Raw genomic sequence first — 17489 nt, 5'->3', positions numbered from 1 at the left:
TATCGCTTGGTAACGTGATACATTGATTACAGTAACCACAATGTTCAGCCAATCAAAACACTGTAATTTCAACACGACTTGCTATATTTTTATGGACGACATGATACAGTGCAAGCCAATCAGAAAATAGTACTCGGGCATGGTGAACTGTGATTTGTGAACCCATCCAAAAGTCGTGTACTAATATTGTGCAGTTCAAGAATAAATAATAATATAGGTATTATATATATGTATATCTTAATTCTTTGATTTTTTTTTTACGATTCGCCGTTTGCCCTTTTTGCCGTACTTACTACTTAGCAGTTAGCAGAACTTACTAGTTGTTGGTAACTGTTTAGTAGTCGTTTTGTTGTCAATTTAGTCAGACCTCAGACAGCCATTTGCGCCTTTGCCAGTCTAAGTGTCTTCATCACAAGCCAGATGAAAGTATATATTAAACAGTTAAACCATAGAGTATAGACAAAGAAATTAACGAACAAAAAAGTAAATGACTAAATAATTTAACAATTGGCTTAAAGTAGTCCATTAGACTCCAATACAAAATATTTAAATAATGGCACCAAAAAAGGGTAGTAAAATTATTAAAAAAAAATCGTAAGTATATGTACTGAGTCACTAGATACACATATTTACAATTCACTAATTTGAAAGGAATATTATTTATTTATTTTTTGTCATGGATTTCAATTTCAAAATAGAACAATTAATACTTTAAGACAATATTTTCCATCTCTATTAATAAAGTATAACCAGCGTATGGATCAATTGCCAAGAGAAACTAAACTGAATGATGAAAATCTCATGTCAGTGTTCAGGATAATGTGGAACACTAAGTAGGTTATAATTTTTGATTGTTATTCACATACCTATATCTTTGAAAATTAAGAGATTTTAATATTTTTATGTACAATGTGTTTAAAATTAAAAGTATCAACATAATATTGTATGAACATTAAATATTTGTTTAATCAGTGGGAGCATGATTATTTGTCATTAATTCCTATAAGAACTAAAATAGTTGAGTCCACTGGCTCTATTGTACTACATGAGTAGCAAAACAAAGGTGATCTTTAAGAAGCAACTACTTCTTGATTTTTTTTTTATATTTAGGTGTGGGTGGGTGGGTCGGTGGGTGCTCAATATGACAGTGGAAAACAATTACTAAATAAAGTAATTATAGTTATAAATTATTGGTAGAAGCCAGGGAGGTGGTGGGTTGTGGATCAATTTTAGTTGCTTATGGGTTATTTCAGGATCATTTTGTCACCATACTACATGATACCATGAATAGATTTTACACATCTGTAAAAATGACCGAAATTGTTCTATAAATTAATAAAAATTAATCACAAACAGTTTGTTACTCAAGAATATGATGGACAGTAAAGCATTCAGTAAGACAAGAAATGATCATACAAGTTGTGTTAATATGGAAGAAACTCTTAAAGAATTGCATAAAGCTATCTGGAAACTCAAGTATTTATAATCAATTATTAAATCCATTAAATTATATAATTGTTTAAGAGAGAGATTAGTCATTAGGAACTAATATTATTAGTTTTAAAATGAATATGATCATGTATATTTATGATATATAGATTCAATATGCATGTTCTAGTGTATGATTGTTTTTATAATCATTCATAACATTGAATACGTTTTAATAAATAATAATATATTAACAAATAGTTTTAGATTCTGAGCGGAGCGATGAATGTATTGGTTTTACCATGATGAGTGTTTTTTTTTTTTTTTGTATCTGTCATCACGTTTTGGGGCAGTAAAAATACTTCGATTTTTGACTTCAGTACCTCGTTCGATCAGAAAGTGAATCTAGTTGGTACTTTGAGGGGTCAAAAGTAAAAAATTCTTAATACTTTTCTAAATAATTGAGAAAAACAAACTAAAAATTAAGGGAAAACGGGAAATTTTACGCACACTCATTTTTCGACAAAATCGATTTTGGTTTTTGATGTAACTTTAAAACAAATGACCATAGATACTGATACATGAAATTTTCACCTAATGTTTATATAAGTATATTCTATCCACCATGCAATTTTCAAAAAATTTCGACTTAAGTTGAACTATTCATAGTAATTTCAAATTTTCGATCATTATTAGTTTTTTTTTAAATTAATATCGATAAAAATTTATTTGTTAGGCAGAAAAGTTTGAAAATTTAATACAAGGCTCTTAACATATTGTTACAATAGCAGTTGAAAAATAAAAGAAATTCATAGTCACAATTTTTTTTTATAAGCATTCAAAGTTTGAATTTTGACAAAATACGTAAAAATCACGAAAATTCACAAATTATTTTAAGCTAGAAATTCATAAAAAATTTAATACAAGATTCCTTACAAGTTTTTCAATCTTTATCACAAATAAAAATTCCACCGGAAATTCAAATTAAATTTTTATGAGCATTTGAAATTTAAATTTTTACAACATTGGATTTTCACTTTTAGCGATTTCCTTATTTTGGTGTGTAACTCTAAAACAAATTACCGCAGATGCTTGAAATTTTGACTGAATGTTTATATAGGCGTTTTATATATTTGATAAATTTTTCAAAATATTTAGATTTGTTTTGAGCTGTTTACTGACATTTTAATTTTTCAACTTTTTTAGTTTTTTTTTCTATAAATATCGATAAAAATGTATTTGTTCGGTAGAAAAGCTTGAAAATTTAATACAAGGCTTCTAACACATTGTAACAATAGAAGTTAAAAAATATTAAAAATTCGTAGGCACGATTTTTTAATTATAAGCATTTAAAGTTCAAATTTTGACTAAATACGTAAAAATTACGGCAATGTTCAAATTATCTTAGATAGAAATTCATAAAAGTTTTCCTTTTTAATTCTAAGATTTGAAAATTTAATACAAGGCTCCTAACATATTTTTACAATAGCAGTTGCAAAATAAAAGGAATACATAGTCACAATTTTTTTTTAAGCATTCAAAGTTTGAATTTTGACAACATATGTAAAAATCACGAAAATTCGCAAATTATTTCAAACTAGAAATTCATAAGAATTTTTCTTTTTAAATCTAAGATTTGAAAATTTTTAATAATCTATAATATATCCTAGACAGATAAACCGTCTTCGCTCAGAATCGTTTTTTGTATACAATGATATAATATCATTGGATTCAAATTTAATTCCATCCATTACAGTAACCCACTTGTAACCTACTGTACAGCAGAGTGACATACACGACTTACCCGCTTTTTTTACTCTATATTGTGTTAGATAATTTCATTAGAACATTATTGTGTAACAAACTAAAATGTGTTTAAAAAAAATTTTATCACTTCTAAGAATACAGTGATTAGCATCCTAAAACTATCAATCTTGGTACTAAATGTGATAAAATTTAGTTTTCAATAACTTAATCTTAGAAAATGTTATTTGTTAATTTATAAATTATATCTTAAAAGTATTAGAAAATATATATACTCTAAATATCAAGCTAAACCTTATATAATATTTGCTTTCCTTTTTTTTAAGTTCTCTAATAATTTACGAGTTCCACTTCTAAACATGAAATCAACATAAGAATATTTAAATACAATTTATAAGTGGTAGTTCAACACAAAATTGTTAAATTGAAACATTTTTAATTTATAATAACTTTCACTAAACATCTATATTGTATAAAATTTTAAAGAGTAACTTATTAGTTATAATTAAAGTAAATTATTAACTATGTTATGTTATCTAGAAATAATCACTTATAGTAATTTTACTGAATAACACACTTCTGTCTCTTAAAATCTATCCATGGCACAGTCTTCTAAAGGTTTAAAAATATTATATTGTACAGGTTTAATATATTCATTTTATGTATAAACTTTAATTTGAATTTGAATAATGTATCATGAATATCATATCAAGTTATTATAATTATAAGTGTTTTTTTTTTATATTATTATAATGTTCTTAAGCCATAACTTGTAAGACATAAGTTATTACAATTTGTAATGGGTTAGATCTGGGGAATACAAACTATAAGTACAATTCTATATTATTTTAAATACAAGATGTAATTTTAATACAATTTCAAAAAAAATATATAAATAAAAGACAAATAGTCAACTTCTTAAATTTTTTAAATATCATACCTTGTTATCTGATCTATGTGACTGACAATTTTGTCTCTGCTCAGAATCATTTTCATAAAATAAAATAATTTATCATTTAATCACATTTATATTAAAAGGTGTTTTTCAGTAGTTATTTTAATGTTATTAATAACTATAATAGAATTGGTGGCCTTGTGTGAACTTTAAATTGTGCGTATATTATAAAAATTACTATACGTAATAAACTAATAACAAAAATATTTGGATTAATTTAATGCTATTTCCTATTAATTATCTATTTATACCATAAGTCCATAAGGCAAAAATTCATTATCATTATCCTACCTTAAGATAGTATTGATCATAAGTTAATAACAATAGTCAATAACATAATAGAAATATACACTATTAGAATAATTAAAATTTTTTCATTGTCTATCATTGAATTCAAATTTAACTTATTCATTGTAACTAACCATCTTTTATTTTTGAAAATTTCCATATAAAATTATTTTTTCAGGGTTTTATTTTTGCAATACTGTTGATTGTTTCAAAATAAATAAGTGTGACTTGGGTCTTTGGAGTATAGTTATTTATATTAGTTCATAATCTAATATCAGATTAATCTAATATCTTGATAATTCTACATACAGTAGTTACATAGAAAATCTACTATGGTCAAGTTTTTAATGCTGGGAGCACTAATGTAAGCTTATCAAAAATTAATTACAAATAAAAAATTTGGGTTATTTCTCATAACTCAAATCCAAATACTACACTAGTAAGATTAATACAATTTGATCAATGTATAACGTTTACTCAGATATATTTGTGATGAAAAATAATGAATCAATATTTCAGATTCTAAACTATTTAGATAAACTACCATAAAGTTCTGTTATTTAATAAGAAAATAAAAATTTTAAATTACGCTAAACAAATATTTTAGTTGTTAATAGTTCTATTTTAACATGTTCAAGATAAAATTATTTAAAACTTAAAGTAGGTTTCAACTTGGATTACAATTAAAATACACCTTTGAAAATAAAATGGATTTATTGCTATTCTTGCTAAGATTGGTTTAAAAGTAGCAGCACAATATTGTATGATTTCTCATTTTATAATACAAGACAATTTAATTGTTTGTTTATAATTGCTTAAACCTAACCAGTTGAGAAACCCCTACTATAGAGTATAGAAAAAGTATAATTCCAAAACCAATGTGAGTGTGTATATTTTGAATATCAATTAAGTATACATTAATTCTATAGCAGTGGTTCTCAAGCTCTTTTGGTTCACGGCACATCATGATACATCACAAACATTCGCAGCACACTCAATACAAATGTAATGAAATAAATTACTGTTTTCAATATTTTTACCAGCATAATTACAAATATCAGAAACTTATCGCAGCACACCTAGTCGATCTCTTGGCACAGTATTGTGCCGCGGCACACCGGTTGAGAACCACTGTTCTATAGTATGCAATTAATTATTTTTTGAAATTATTGAATAGGTGCTAGGTAGTAATAAATAATAATGAATTAATATAGAGCTTTTATATACACTAGATTTGTTAGACATCTTCATAAGTATTATTGTGTAACTAAATATTAGAAAAAAAGTTATTAACTAGATTATAAATTGTAAGTATATGAAAATAATTTACTTGACTTTAATGTAGCAAAACCTTTAAATTAATTTAAGAATGTTCTAAATAATATTATCTTATCTAAAATTTGTTTTTCTATTTTTAAAATAAATCACAAGTTAAAATTTCTGGCATGAATTCAACACAAAATGTTTAAATGGAAACATGTTTTATTTATAGTAAATTTAACAAAATATGCATGTATAAAATTTAAAAACTAACTTATCAGTTATAATTAATGTAAATTACCAACTATGTTACATTATCTCAAAATCATCTCTTAGGTCATTATATTCAAGCACACGTTTCTTGATAGCCGAATTATCCACCCATGTCACAAAATCTTCTAAAGGTCTGAAAATATTATATTGTACAGTATTAAATATTTTTACTTAATAATATATATACTTCAGTTAATTATATAAGTAATAATTAAAATTAATTAAGTATTGCCATTGTATTAAGTTATAAAATAAAATTATCATCAAATAATAAGTTGATCATATTGAACATATGATTGTAAAACCAAATATCATCATTGTACATTTAGAGAATATACACTGAAAAAATTCTAGAGTGAGTATACACTGTATATCCCCCTCAATTGAATATAATGCCATGTTTTTTAAGTACAATATGTGATTTCATATAGGTACAGTACAAGCAATCATTACTATAAAAAAAAATCAAATAAAAATAATATAACAGCCAACAGGTATCCCACAAAACCTTACTTAAAAAAAGTAGAGTTTGCAATAAAGGTTCACATAATGCAAGTGGGGGGACTGTTATTAAGAGGATGTCAGTGCACTATTTATTTTCTCTATCTGGCCCATACTCAACATAGACAAAACACATTTACGCAGAATCATTTTTTCTAAGTTTTAAGTAATCTTCGAGTAAAATCACCCATTACAAAAAAAATAGAAAATAATATTTTTGAGGGAATGACATATCAACATTATATTATTTTATTGTTATTTGATTTTGTGTTCAATTTTCAAAATAAACAAAAAAATTTTGTAAATTTAAATGATGTTTAAATTGTTTTGAGACAATATTTACACAAATCAATGTCATTCCCTCAAAAATGTTATTCTCTTTTTTTTTAGTTATTGATTTTACTCTAAAATTACTTAAAAACATAGAAAAATGATTATTAATAAAGATTATTTGTCAGAAAACGTTTTTTATCGAACTACTTTAATATTGGACTAATCCTAAAGGTTATATTTAGTGTCACAACAATATTTTTTTGAACATAAACTTTTTTTGTAATTTCAGGAACATTGTATTGGAACTTAGAACATAAGAGATAAAAAAAAAATATTAATGCAATTTTGCAATAATAGTATGTTATATTCCAATACCATTGATTATAAATACTATATAATAATACTAGTATTTATAATCAATGATAATATATTAAGTAAAGGTAAACTTTAGAAGCAAAGAATTTCCATAATATGTCACTTATCCCACCAGAAATTTATATTTACTTTAAACTAACAACAGACAAACAACTAAAGAAATCTGCTGAAAAACTGATACTGATGATTGATGATGATAATGTTGATTTCTTGAAAATTAATGTGATCTTACTACATATTATATTTTATACCTAGTAATTTTGATCTTTAATAGACAGTAAATATTAAATAGGTAGATCTACTACAAATATTATTTTTAGACTACAACTACTAATGTGATATTTGCTGCTGTTGATTTGTCACCTTGTTTAAATTTCATAGCTAGGGAAGTGGCACATGCCTTCTCTAACATAAAAGCTTTTCTTTTTTTTTTTTTTTTTGCTGTATTGTACAGAAATCCCTTTCAAGTTATATCATTAATACAATGAATTTGCTTCATAATTATCTTTATTTTAATCTATCTCATTTGTGTAAGGTCGGCTATGGCTTGTTTAATAAAAGTTTTAAGTTATGGTCTAATCAATAATACAATCCAAACAAAAATTAATTTTTATGTTTACACACATATATACTTCTATCAAAACATTAATCCATGGCTTAAAATAATGTTAATACATTGTAATGTAAGACTGAATACATTTAAGTTTAGCCGGGACTGTAGTACTGTACCGGTTTTGAATATAGGGTACCACTATCCTGATAAATTGTTTCAGGACGAGAAATTGTCCCGGAATCAAACATAAATAATTAATGTTAACATATTATTGTCTTTCAGCAAATATTTGGATAGATAAATAATAAATTTGATTATTTGATTGAATGACAAAATCTATTTTAAAATTATACTCCTGGATTGGTGATAACAATATTATTATTGTTTTTCCTGTTTCCCCATAACAATTTATGTAACACTTTTGGCTATTAATCATTTTTTAGGTTAATTATTTTATTTTTTTAACGTAGATTTGATGTTTGCATCACAAATTTAATATGTTGTAGAGTGCTGATTTTTTAGTGTTATTCTAGTGACGACGAAAATTGTATGTAAAAACTGGTTAACCGAAGAAGAGTGGTACAATTTTTTCAATAAAAATTATACAAAAATTGCTTGTCTTAGTTCAAGTTAAATAAAATATGGCAACCCCGCCATAAAAAAGTACATGCTATTAACAATGAGACCATAAAGTAGGAGATAATAAGTAGGAAATAAATAATTGCAACAACTAGAAAAAATATTCTGACTATGGCACTGAAATGTTAATCAATATATTAATCCAATATTGGTATTATATAATTGTGCAACACTAGTTATAATTTTTTAAAGTTTGAATTATAGAGGTAAGGACAAGTGATTTAAGTATTATTGTATGAAGAAAAAACGTAAGCTTAAAATATAATAATCATTAAACTATAGATAAGTAGTTCTAACTCTTGAGTAGGTTAGGCAAATAGCATCTACATAATATACAACTTGTATTTGTAAGGTATTTTCTATAATTTTGTGTACATCTAAATTATTCAAGATTATCAGATTCTAAAATATTACTACTTAAAAAAAAAAAAAAAAAAAAAAAAAAAAAAAAATGCTAATATTATAAGATATAATATGAAATACCTTGATACTAAGAAAGCTGGATCTTTTACTAACTGTGGACCAACTCGAACATGTCCTTGTTCTATATAGGTAGTAGCAGATTTCAGTGTTTGAACCATTTTGGACCGAACCATTATAACAGGTAATCTACGTCTACAGAAACATGATGCAGTTACCTTTGAACAAAGCTCAAAGTTCCTTTTTGTCGTGATTAATCCCATCATATACCTAAAAAAAATTTTTTGTTTTACACAGTTTGAAACATTTAAGAAGTAGGCTTTTTAACGGGGTACGAATTGCACGGGTTCATCATTCTATGAAACATCAATTCACCATGACTCTGCAACGGTACCAGGATTCAATAAAAAAGTTGATGAACAACATAATCAAAGCTACAATTTGAAACGGAAAGTTCAAAGGTAAAGATGTACCGTTGCCATACATCCCAATGATTCCAACAGATATGCCTTTTGAATTCAAACTTTAGCAGTTTCCAGTGAGACTAGCCTTAGCAATGACCATCGCTACAAGTGGGTGGACTGAATTTGGAATATCCATGCTTCTCACATGGACAGCTGTGTGTGGCATTCTCACGTGTTGGAAAACCTTCTGATTTATTTGTGTACACATCAGAAGGAAAAAAAATATTGTGTATCCAAATGGATTTAAATAAATATTATTCAATTTAATACTTGAATTGTCAGACTTTTTTCGTTAAAACTAATAAAATTATTTAATAATAAACTAAATTGATTATCAGTGTAAAATTATTACTTAGTATATTTTAACCATTATTTATTTATATGTATAAAAAAATACTGCTAGCATGATCACAGAGGTAATGAATTTAACACACAGTTTGAGACATTTAAGAGGTAGGCTTTTTAATAGGCTACAAAGTGCACGGGTTCAGCTAGTGTTCAATAAAAATCAGTTTTAAATAAAATTTTTACCTTGAATTAACACTATTTAAGAAATATTACCCAAAAAATCTATGATTAGTTAAAAATGTAATGCATGTTTATGTAAGATAATGTAAAAAAATATGCAATGAAAAAAATGTAATTTAATGACTTCGAAGTCAAAATTAAAAATTTCTAATATTTTTTAATAATCGGCAATAATAAAAATAAAAATTTTTATGTAAAAACCGTTTTCAAAAAATTGATATTTGTTTAATTCAATGTTTAGAACAATTAATTTAACCTACTGTATAAAAAATAGTAAAATAAATAAATTTAGTATTATATTATTAAATATTATATTTAGTAAAATATGGTTTTTTTTTGTTCAAACCCGTTTACGTATACATTGATATATTATTAAATTATAATTTAACACATTTATAACAGTGATCACACGACACTTAGTGAACAGCAAAGCGGTGCTCATTAATTAGTTACCTTTTAAAATGCATCAAATGTCCCCACATCTTTTAAAACATTTAAGATTTTTTTACATTTATATTTTGAAATATTGTGGTATTTGTTTAATGCATGACCTACTGTAATAGAAATTTGTTTAGATTTTTAGTCAAATTAAATATCATAAAATCGAGTTATTTCATTATTATAAGTTAATTAATTAGTAATACAAATATATTATGTTTACATAATATAGTTAATCGTCACATACTAAACAAATACCAAAATTAATAAATTTATTTGGAATTCAATCTTACAATTTTTCCAATAACTGAGCTCCACGTTCATTTCGAAATGGATCTTTAGGTTCTAAAGTTTTTATCTTTTCTGCAACAGTACGTATTTCTCTGGATAACTTATTATACCTAAGACACATCAAATACATATACAATCAATTTTTCTTATTATGATCTAACCGATTAACTTACAAAGTGTAATGTTCTCGCTTTTGAATCATGTATTTCTTCATAATTTTTAATTCATGTAAATTGTTGTCCAGTTCCCATGATATGAAGTCAACTTTCTTCAACAATTTTTGCTCGTGGAATTTCAATTTTCTAACCATGTTGGCGTTTTGTCGGATTTAACTTTTATTAACACCAATATTACGTTTAAAAATGTTTAATAATAACCAAAGAACCACATTCAAGTCACTATTTAATCAAATAACTAAATACCGAAATGCCGGAAACGTGATACGTGACTGATAACATGAAGATTTAAAGTTAAAATGTTAATTGATAATGTAATAGATAATCTCTCTGATAAAAAGAAGATTGGTTATCAGCCAACAGGAAGTCCAACATTTTGTTATTTAAGCTCTGGAAGATTCCGGAAATAAATGTATGCTGTAAATTGACAAAATTAAATCGTATTTTTCTCCAAACGCACACAATCAAAATAATAATTGCAATAATTGCATAATCATATTATTCATATTATTTTCTACCATCGGTGCGCAGTGACTGCGTTTTTATTAATACAGACGACTAATATTCAATTAATAATGCTGTTAACAATAATATAGTTTGTCTCATTCACACACTGTAAAATAGTTTTTTTTTTCCATTTATTGATAGCGTACGTCACTCATTATTGTGAATAGTGTGAATATTTTTCCGTCATTTTATAATCTTTCGTCGATTAACATAATAATTGGCGTTTGGCACTTTGGCGTTTGGCCAGTGACAGAAATTTTGTATGATTTAAACACGCTTCCGTTAACGAATCTATTGTTTTAAAGAGTTTAGGCTTGTCGTTTTTGCTATGTTATCCTCAAAGTGAATTCAATTTTGGTTGCATCCGCTGTTTTAACAGTGACGGAAATATAACAAGATCGTGTCGCTCTCGTAGCATTTTTACACATTACATAACCATTAACGATGGCTGAACCAGATGAAAATCCTTTTGGTGATCCCACCCCTTCCGTGGGTCATCCTTTTCAGGTAATTTTTCAAATATTTTTATTCAGATATCAGGTGTAAAAAAGAAAATTGTACCTAGCCCCTATTTTAGTGTAGCCAAATTATTTGTTTATCTGAATACAATATTATTTGTATAGACGACTCTAAAAATACAACAATGTAACAATTTTATTATATATTATTAATTTTAAATATTATTTGTCTATTGTTCATATATATGTATTTGAACTTGGAGTCCATCACATATGTTTTCGAGATTCAAATATTACATGTTTTAAAACTAACTATGGAAAATTAGTACTAAGACTTGTTAACTTATTCTTTATTTCTTATTAATTTAACAGATATAATAATGCATACACTTACAACTTGGATTATTTAAATGCATTAGGCATGTGTGCTTAAAATAATATAAAGTGAATTTTGTTATTCTTAATATTAATTAACTGTTGTAAATGTTATAGATTAATTTTAGTAGAAAACTAGAAAATGTACAAAAATGTAGATTTACTAGTATATTTTATAGTATAAGGAAAAAATGTGTTATAATTATTTTTTTTAGGATCCATCAGTCAAAGAACTAACAAATAATAAAGTACAGTCTTTAATTGAAGACTTCAATCCATTTGGAAAGGATCAAAATGTTGTTAACAATGCGGTAAAATTATAACTATTGTACTTTATTATTACTAAAAATGTTGCCTTAGTTGTCATTATTTTTTAGTTTAAGTTGTTTTGTGTTTTTGTAATTTGTTTCAAATATTAGTTTTAATAATATTTTTAAATCTTTATACTTGTAGTAAAATTTTAAGTGTTTATTAAAGCCTTAAAAGGTAACTTAGTAAGACTTCATTTCCTACATGTATATTTTATTACAGAAACCCCCTGTGAGAGGAGCAGCCAATCCACCACTTAATTCTATGCCAGCTGTTATGTCACCTACACAAGAATATCCAGTTACTCCACAAGTTGCTCCTACCTATGGAAGAACTTCAGGCGATGTCTCAGCTGATTTATTGGTATTCATTTTGTCTATTTATTAATTGTTTTATAACATTTTTTATTTATGTATATTGTTACTCAATTAGGCTAGAAAAGCTGAACTTGATCGAAGACAAGCTGAATTAGATAAAAGAGAAGAGGAATTACGTAATGCTTCAATAAATGGTAACAAAATTTATACTCTAAATGTTTGTATAAAAATTAATGAATACCATTTTTATGAATTGTTCTAGTTCGTCAAAACAATTGGCCTCCATTACCTAAAGGGTTTTGCTATCAACCATGTTTTTATTTGGATATAAGTGTAGAAATTCCCCCAGATTTTCAACATGTAGTCAGGCAACTATATTATCTATGGTTGTGTAAGTTACTTTAAAATCGGTATACTGTTAAACAATTTGAATTAATGACAAATGTTTATTACTTAACAGATCATACTGGTCTGCTAGCATGCAATGTATTGATTGGTATCTTATTACTTTTCTTAACTGGAGCGATAGCTACATTTATTTTTTCAATTGTGTACGCCGGAATTTTAGTGCCACTTTCATTTTTATTTTGGTTTCGTCCAGGATATAAAGCTTTTCGGTAAGTACTATAAAATCCTTATTGTTTTATTTTTTTTTTATTTAAAATTTTTTTTTTACTTGTAGAGATGACAGTTCTTTCAACTTCATGCTATACTTTTTTGTGTTCTGTATCCAGTTTGTTATAGCAGTTGTTCAAGCATTGGGTACTTATGAATCGGGTTATTGGTAATTGTTTATGTTATGTAAATATTTATATTATCGTAACATTTAAATATAACTATATGTTATTTTACAGTGGATTGTTTATGGCCGTCAGACTTTATGAGGACTCTCATCCATTTTTAGGTACTTTGGTGTTATTAATGGGAATTGCTTTTTCTCTTGGCGCAACTATGGACTTCCTTTTGTTGACAAAAGTAAAAGATAATAAATTTTAATCCCTATCATACTCATTAATCATTACACTATTATTGATATATGATTTTAATTTTTTTTTAGATCCATAGAATTTATCGTAGCTCTGGCGCCAGTTTTGCTAAAGCACAAGAAGAATTCCGTTCCGGTGTCATTTCTAGTGGTGCCGTTTCCAATGTCATAGCATCTAACATCAGATTTTAAACTAACAAATCATGCATTCTCAATATATATTCTATTTAACACTTAATAATATTACTTCAGGATATACATTGTTATATTGTGATGGATAATGTATATAACGCAGCTGAAAACAACATTTAACCTTTTGCATATTTTAGTATAATAGTCATTACTCAACTATTTTCAAGCAGAAATGATAAAAATGTCATTATAATAAGTCATTTTTGTTTGAATATTATTAATTATTAGGACTTCTTAATTACATCAAATTATTTTGTCCTAAAAATTATATATTATTAGGATTTTATTTATCCTATAAATTATCATTTTTTTTTTCTATCGAGTTATATAAACATAATAATATATTTTATGATTATTTATTATGGTTTTATTGTTTTATATACAATTTTTACGTCATTAGAAATTTGTTTGTTAATATATATTATTCATTACTACGTTTAAACATTTAAAAAATGATGTACATAGTTTTGTTTAACTTGGATTTCCTTATACAACTTTATTCGCCATTAGATGTGCACAAATCAAATCATTATAAATATATGTATATATACTATATATTATATTGGAATTTGATAAAAAAAAAATATGGAATTTAATTTGTGTAGTAATTGAATCCCATGCATGAAGAATAATGACCCATAACTGCTGAACATCGACAAAACGATGTCACATTCAAAAATACTCGAAAATGACATAGAGATCATGGTTAATAATACCATGATAACAGAAGCCAATTAAAATACAATACAAAAAACTCAATGTGGAAGATGCCTGTAAACCCGACATTAGGTTTAACTCTTATGTCAAGAATATCAAGACCATAGGATTTAGAGCGCTTCTTAAACGCGTTATAGTTGTCTGTCTACTAGTTGACAGTACATAGTTTCAATGATCGATATTTAAAGGCATTTAATATTTTATGTATTGTCCATAGTTACTGTACAAATATAATATATGGCATTTTAATTTATTGTGTTGTATTAGATATGTTTAGAAACCGAAAATTTAACATGCTAGCAAAATGAGATTTTCTAACTTGTTTGTTTTTGATTCCTCATCTGTAAATTACAATATATTATATTTAAAAAGCAGACATTCTACAAATGTAACGTTATCCATGGCATTTCACAAGGATTTTAGATATGATAGTAAATTATAAGCTTTTAAAAAATTAAAATACTAAAAAAATTGATATATTTCAATTTATGATTATATCTAACCTAACCATGTACAGGGTGGGGCAGTGAAACAGAAGATTCTCATATCTAAATAAACAAGATAATTAGGTACCCATTTCACTGCCCCACCCTGTGCAATGTATAATCAATTATTTACAATTTTGTCGATTTATCAGTATTCTCAAATTTAAGTGTAATGTACATATTCCAATGAATTAAGTGTCATCACCCACCATTTTGCAGTTGTAGGCATCCTTAATCTCTTTATGACTCTTCGAACATTCTTAAAACTCTGTTAAGTCATTTCCACTCAGTAATTTAAATAAAACATTAAATATTTAAATCTTGGCTGTCAGTTGTTTGAGGATATTGGATGCAGCTGATTTAACTATATTAATATTAAAACCAAAACTTTGAAATTAGAATAGCATATATCCTTAGAATATTAATTTACAAAACATGTAGTTAGGTTATTATTAATTAATATAGATCAATTTGATTTACTAATTGATAATTAATAAAACTTGGTTCCTATGGAAGCTAAAAAATTTTTGCCTTACAATAATTGGATTACAAACACGAGAAAAAATTTCTCGGACTCACTTTAAAGCTTTTATGCTGTTCTATTCACATTACAACAGCCCAATCACTAAGTGGCGTACTTACGGGGGAGATCAACCCCCCCCCCCCCAATAGACTGCATACAAACAATTAATTATAGTCGTTACTCGTTATAATTTGACGATTATTATTTAAAATATTATATGATTATTATTTTTTTTTATTTTATCAATAATTGATTAAATTTGCAAGAATAAAACCGCCGAGCGCTGCTAGTCAGACGGGCTAGATTTTTATTATTCCCAATAGAGAATAACGTTTTATGCTTGCAGACTGCAGTTCAGTCTTGTAAAATTGTTAAGTATTCGGATAAATGTAATAATAATAATAATATAGATATGTATTCAAATACTTTTTTTAGACTCTGAGCAGAGCGATGATGAATGTATTGATTTTACAATGATGTGTTTTTTTATTTTTTTGTGTCTGTCATCACGTTTTAGGATAGTAAAAATGCTTAGATTTTCTTCAACAGTATTTTTTCTGATAGGAAAATGAACCTGAATGGTACTTTGGGTGTCAAAAGTAAAAATTTCCCAGTAGTTTTCAAAAACGCCGTGAAAAACAAATGAAAAATTAAGGAAAATACGGGAATTTTTACGCAAACCCAATTTTGGTCCAAATCGATTTCGGTTTTTGGTGTAATTCTAAAAAAAATGTCCGTAGATACATGAAATTTTCACTGGTTGTTTATATTAACACTTTCTATATTTGATACAATTTTCAAAATATTTTGACTTGTTCTGAACTGTTTACGGATATAGGTACTTAGTTTCCAACTTTTTTTAGGTTTTTTTTTTTTTTGAATGCCAATAAAACTTTATTTGTTGGGTAAAAAGCTTGAAAATTTAGTACGATGCTTCTTATATATTATTACAATAGTGGTTGAAAACTATTAAAAATCCTTAGTCACAGTTTTTTTTATAACCATTTAAAGTTCAAATCTTGACAAAATATGGAAAAACGAAAATTAGCAAATTATTTTGAGTTGGAAATTCATAAAAACTTTTGTTTTTGAATCTAAGATTTGAAAATTTAATATAAGATTCTTCATAAGTATGCCTAATTTTATCAAAATAGCATATTGATATTTTAATCAAATTAAACCTCTATGATATAAGCAAGTAACAAGTACTATTTATACCTGTCCTGACAAGGGTTAAATAATTTACTATAGGTATCTGTTGTGATACTGTTCGAACTTTGGCGCCAACAATTTGTTCAGTCGTTCGTGGTCAATGCCTCAATGGTTTACTGGTTTGTCAGTCGAATGATGTGGTGTCAGTATGACCACTGACCAGCTCAGATTTTAAAAATCAGTTCGATATCATATTCGAAATCGTGGTACAAATTACAGTTCATCATTTGGTTGGGTTCGGCTTATTTTAAAGAGAACATTTCTCACGTTTCTCGGTCATATTTTTTTCTTTTATTGTACAAATGTAAACAACTATTAAACAGTCGTAAAAATGTAATACATTTTTTTCGAGACTTTTTTGATTTTTTAAGTTGAAGGGGGCCTACTAAAATGTATAATGGTATCCCCGGGGGGACTGGGGGGAGCTCAATTAATCCGGGGTTGTATGTATAACAATATTGTATCATCATGGCCTATTCTAACGTACATTGTGCTGAAGGAACGAGTTTACAATCCGTTCAACACGATAAACAAAATCGTGGGTTCAACAGTAAAGTCCAACCGACGGTTGTAAATTGTAATAACTAATACACTGAACTAAATTCAGTGAACTAATACTACCTATAGCACGTCTTTTATTATATTTATACGACGATGTCTACCGTCTGTCGTGGTCGTAATGGTTAACCTCTTTGGTTTACAGTGGTCGACGATAACAACGCTTTTGAGCGGGAGATAACACGATATCATCAAATTTCACGATACGTTTGAACTTTAAAATCG

The 17489-nt window shown here is 26.5% G+C and overlaps 3 protein-coding genes across 4 annotated transcripts; 2 read left to right on the top strand and 1 right to left on the bottom strand.

Annotated features, from left to right (window-relative positions):
* The first annotated feature begins 339 nt into the window (after positions 1-339).
* LOC149055430 (uncharacterized) lies at positions 340-3549 on the top strand. The gene is made up of 4 exons (XM_089229561.1): positions 340-594; positions 699-833; positions 1357-1476; positions 3519-3549. The coding sequence occupies exons 1-4, from the start codon at positions 554-556 to the stop codon at positions 3547-3549; spliced, it is 327 nt and encodes a 108-aa protein (XP_089085687.1). The 5' UTR covers positions 340-553.
* A 2348-nt stretch (positions 3550-5897) lies between these two features.
* LOC107166420 (U3 small nucleolar ribonucleoprotein IMP3) lies at positions 5898-10916 on the bottom strand. Its single transcript, XM_089228777.1, has 4 exons — positions 10624-10916; positions 10453-10560; positions 8793-8999; positions 5898-6101 (listed from the first exon to the last, which is right to left on the bottom strand). Exons 1-4 carry the CDS (start codon positions 10758-10760, stop codon positions 6005-6007), a joined length of 549 nt encoding a protein of 182 aa, XP_089084903.1. The 5' UTR covers positions 10761-10916; the 3' UTR covers positions 5898-6004.
* Positions 10917-11305: 389 nt separating this feature from the next.
* Positions 11306-14739, top strand: Scamp (secretory carrier membrane protein). 2 transcript variants are annotated; one of them, XM_015515079.2, is made up of 9 exons: positions 11306-11640; positions 12182-12277; positions 12498-12638; positions 12708-12786; positions 12855-12983; positions 13053-13209; positions 13275-13376; positions 13447-13567; positions 13650-14739. In XM_015515079.2, exons 1-9 carry the CDS (start codon positions 11578-11580, stop codon positions 13767-13769), a joined length of 1008 nt encoding a protein of 335 aa, XP_015370565.1. In that variant the 5' UTR covers positions 11306-11577; the 3' UTR covers positions 13770-14739. The 2 variants fall into 2 exon arrangements, with proteins under 2 accessions (XP_015370565.1, XP_015370566.1); XM_015515080.2 differs by lacking the exon at positions 12182-12277.
* The last annotated feature ends 2750 nt before the right edge of the window (positions 14740-17489 follow it).

This window comes from Diuraphis noxia, unplaced genomic scaffold, assembly GCF_037042655.1.
Source record: "Diuraphis noxia isolate RWA-SAM2 unplaced genomic scaffold, SU_Dnox_SAM2 contig0005, whole genome shotgun sequence".
Lineage (NCBI taxonomy): Eukaryota > Metazoa > Arthropoda > Insecta > Hemiptera > Aphididae > Diuraphis > Diuraphis noxia.
Note: the sequence above shows the minus strand (reverse complement) of the source record. Positions and strands in the feature narration are given on the sequence as shown.

Coding starts and splice junctions, on each gene's coding strand:
- LOC149055430 (XM_089229561.1), top strand. CDS start 554: ATGGCACCAAAAAAGGGTAGTAAAATTATTAAAAAAAAATC. Junction 595..698: donor AAAATTATTAAAAAAAAATC/GTAAGTATATGT, acceptor ATTTCAAAATAG/AACAATTAATACTTTAAGAC. Junction 834..1,356: donor AGGATAATGTGGAACACTAA/GTAGGTTATAAT, acceptor AATCACAAACAG/TTTGTTACTCAAGAATATGA.
- LOC107166420 (XM_089228777.1), bottom strand. CDS start 10,760: ATGGTTAGAAAATTGAAATTCCACGAGCAAAAATTGTTGAAGAAAGTT. Junction 9,000..10,452: donor GCTCAGTTATTGGAAAAATT/GTAAGATTGAAT, acceptor AATTTTTTTTAG/GTATATGATGGGATTAATCA. Junction 6,102..8,792: donor CCAGCTTTCTTAGTATCAAG/GTATTTCATATT, acceptor TAATATTTTCAG/ACCTTTAGAAGATTTTGTGA.
- Scamp (XM_015515079.2), top strand. CDS start 11,578: ATGGCTGAACCAGATGAAAATCCTTTTGGTGATCCCACCCCTTCCGTG. Junction 12,984..13,052: donor ACTATATTATCTATGGTTGT/GTAAGTTACTTT, acceptor ATTACTTAACAG/ATCATACTGGTCTGCTAGCA. Junction 13,210..13,274: donor CCAGGATATAAAGCTTTTCG/GTAAGTACTATA, acceptor TTTTACTTGTAG/AGATGACAGTTCTTTCAACT.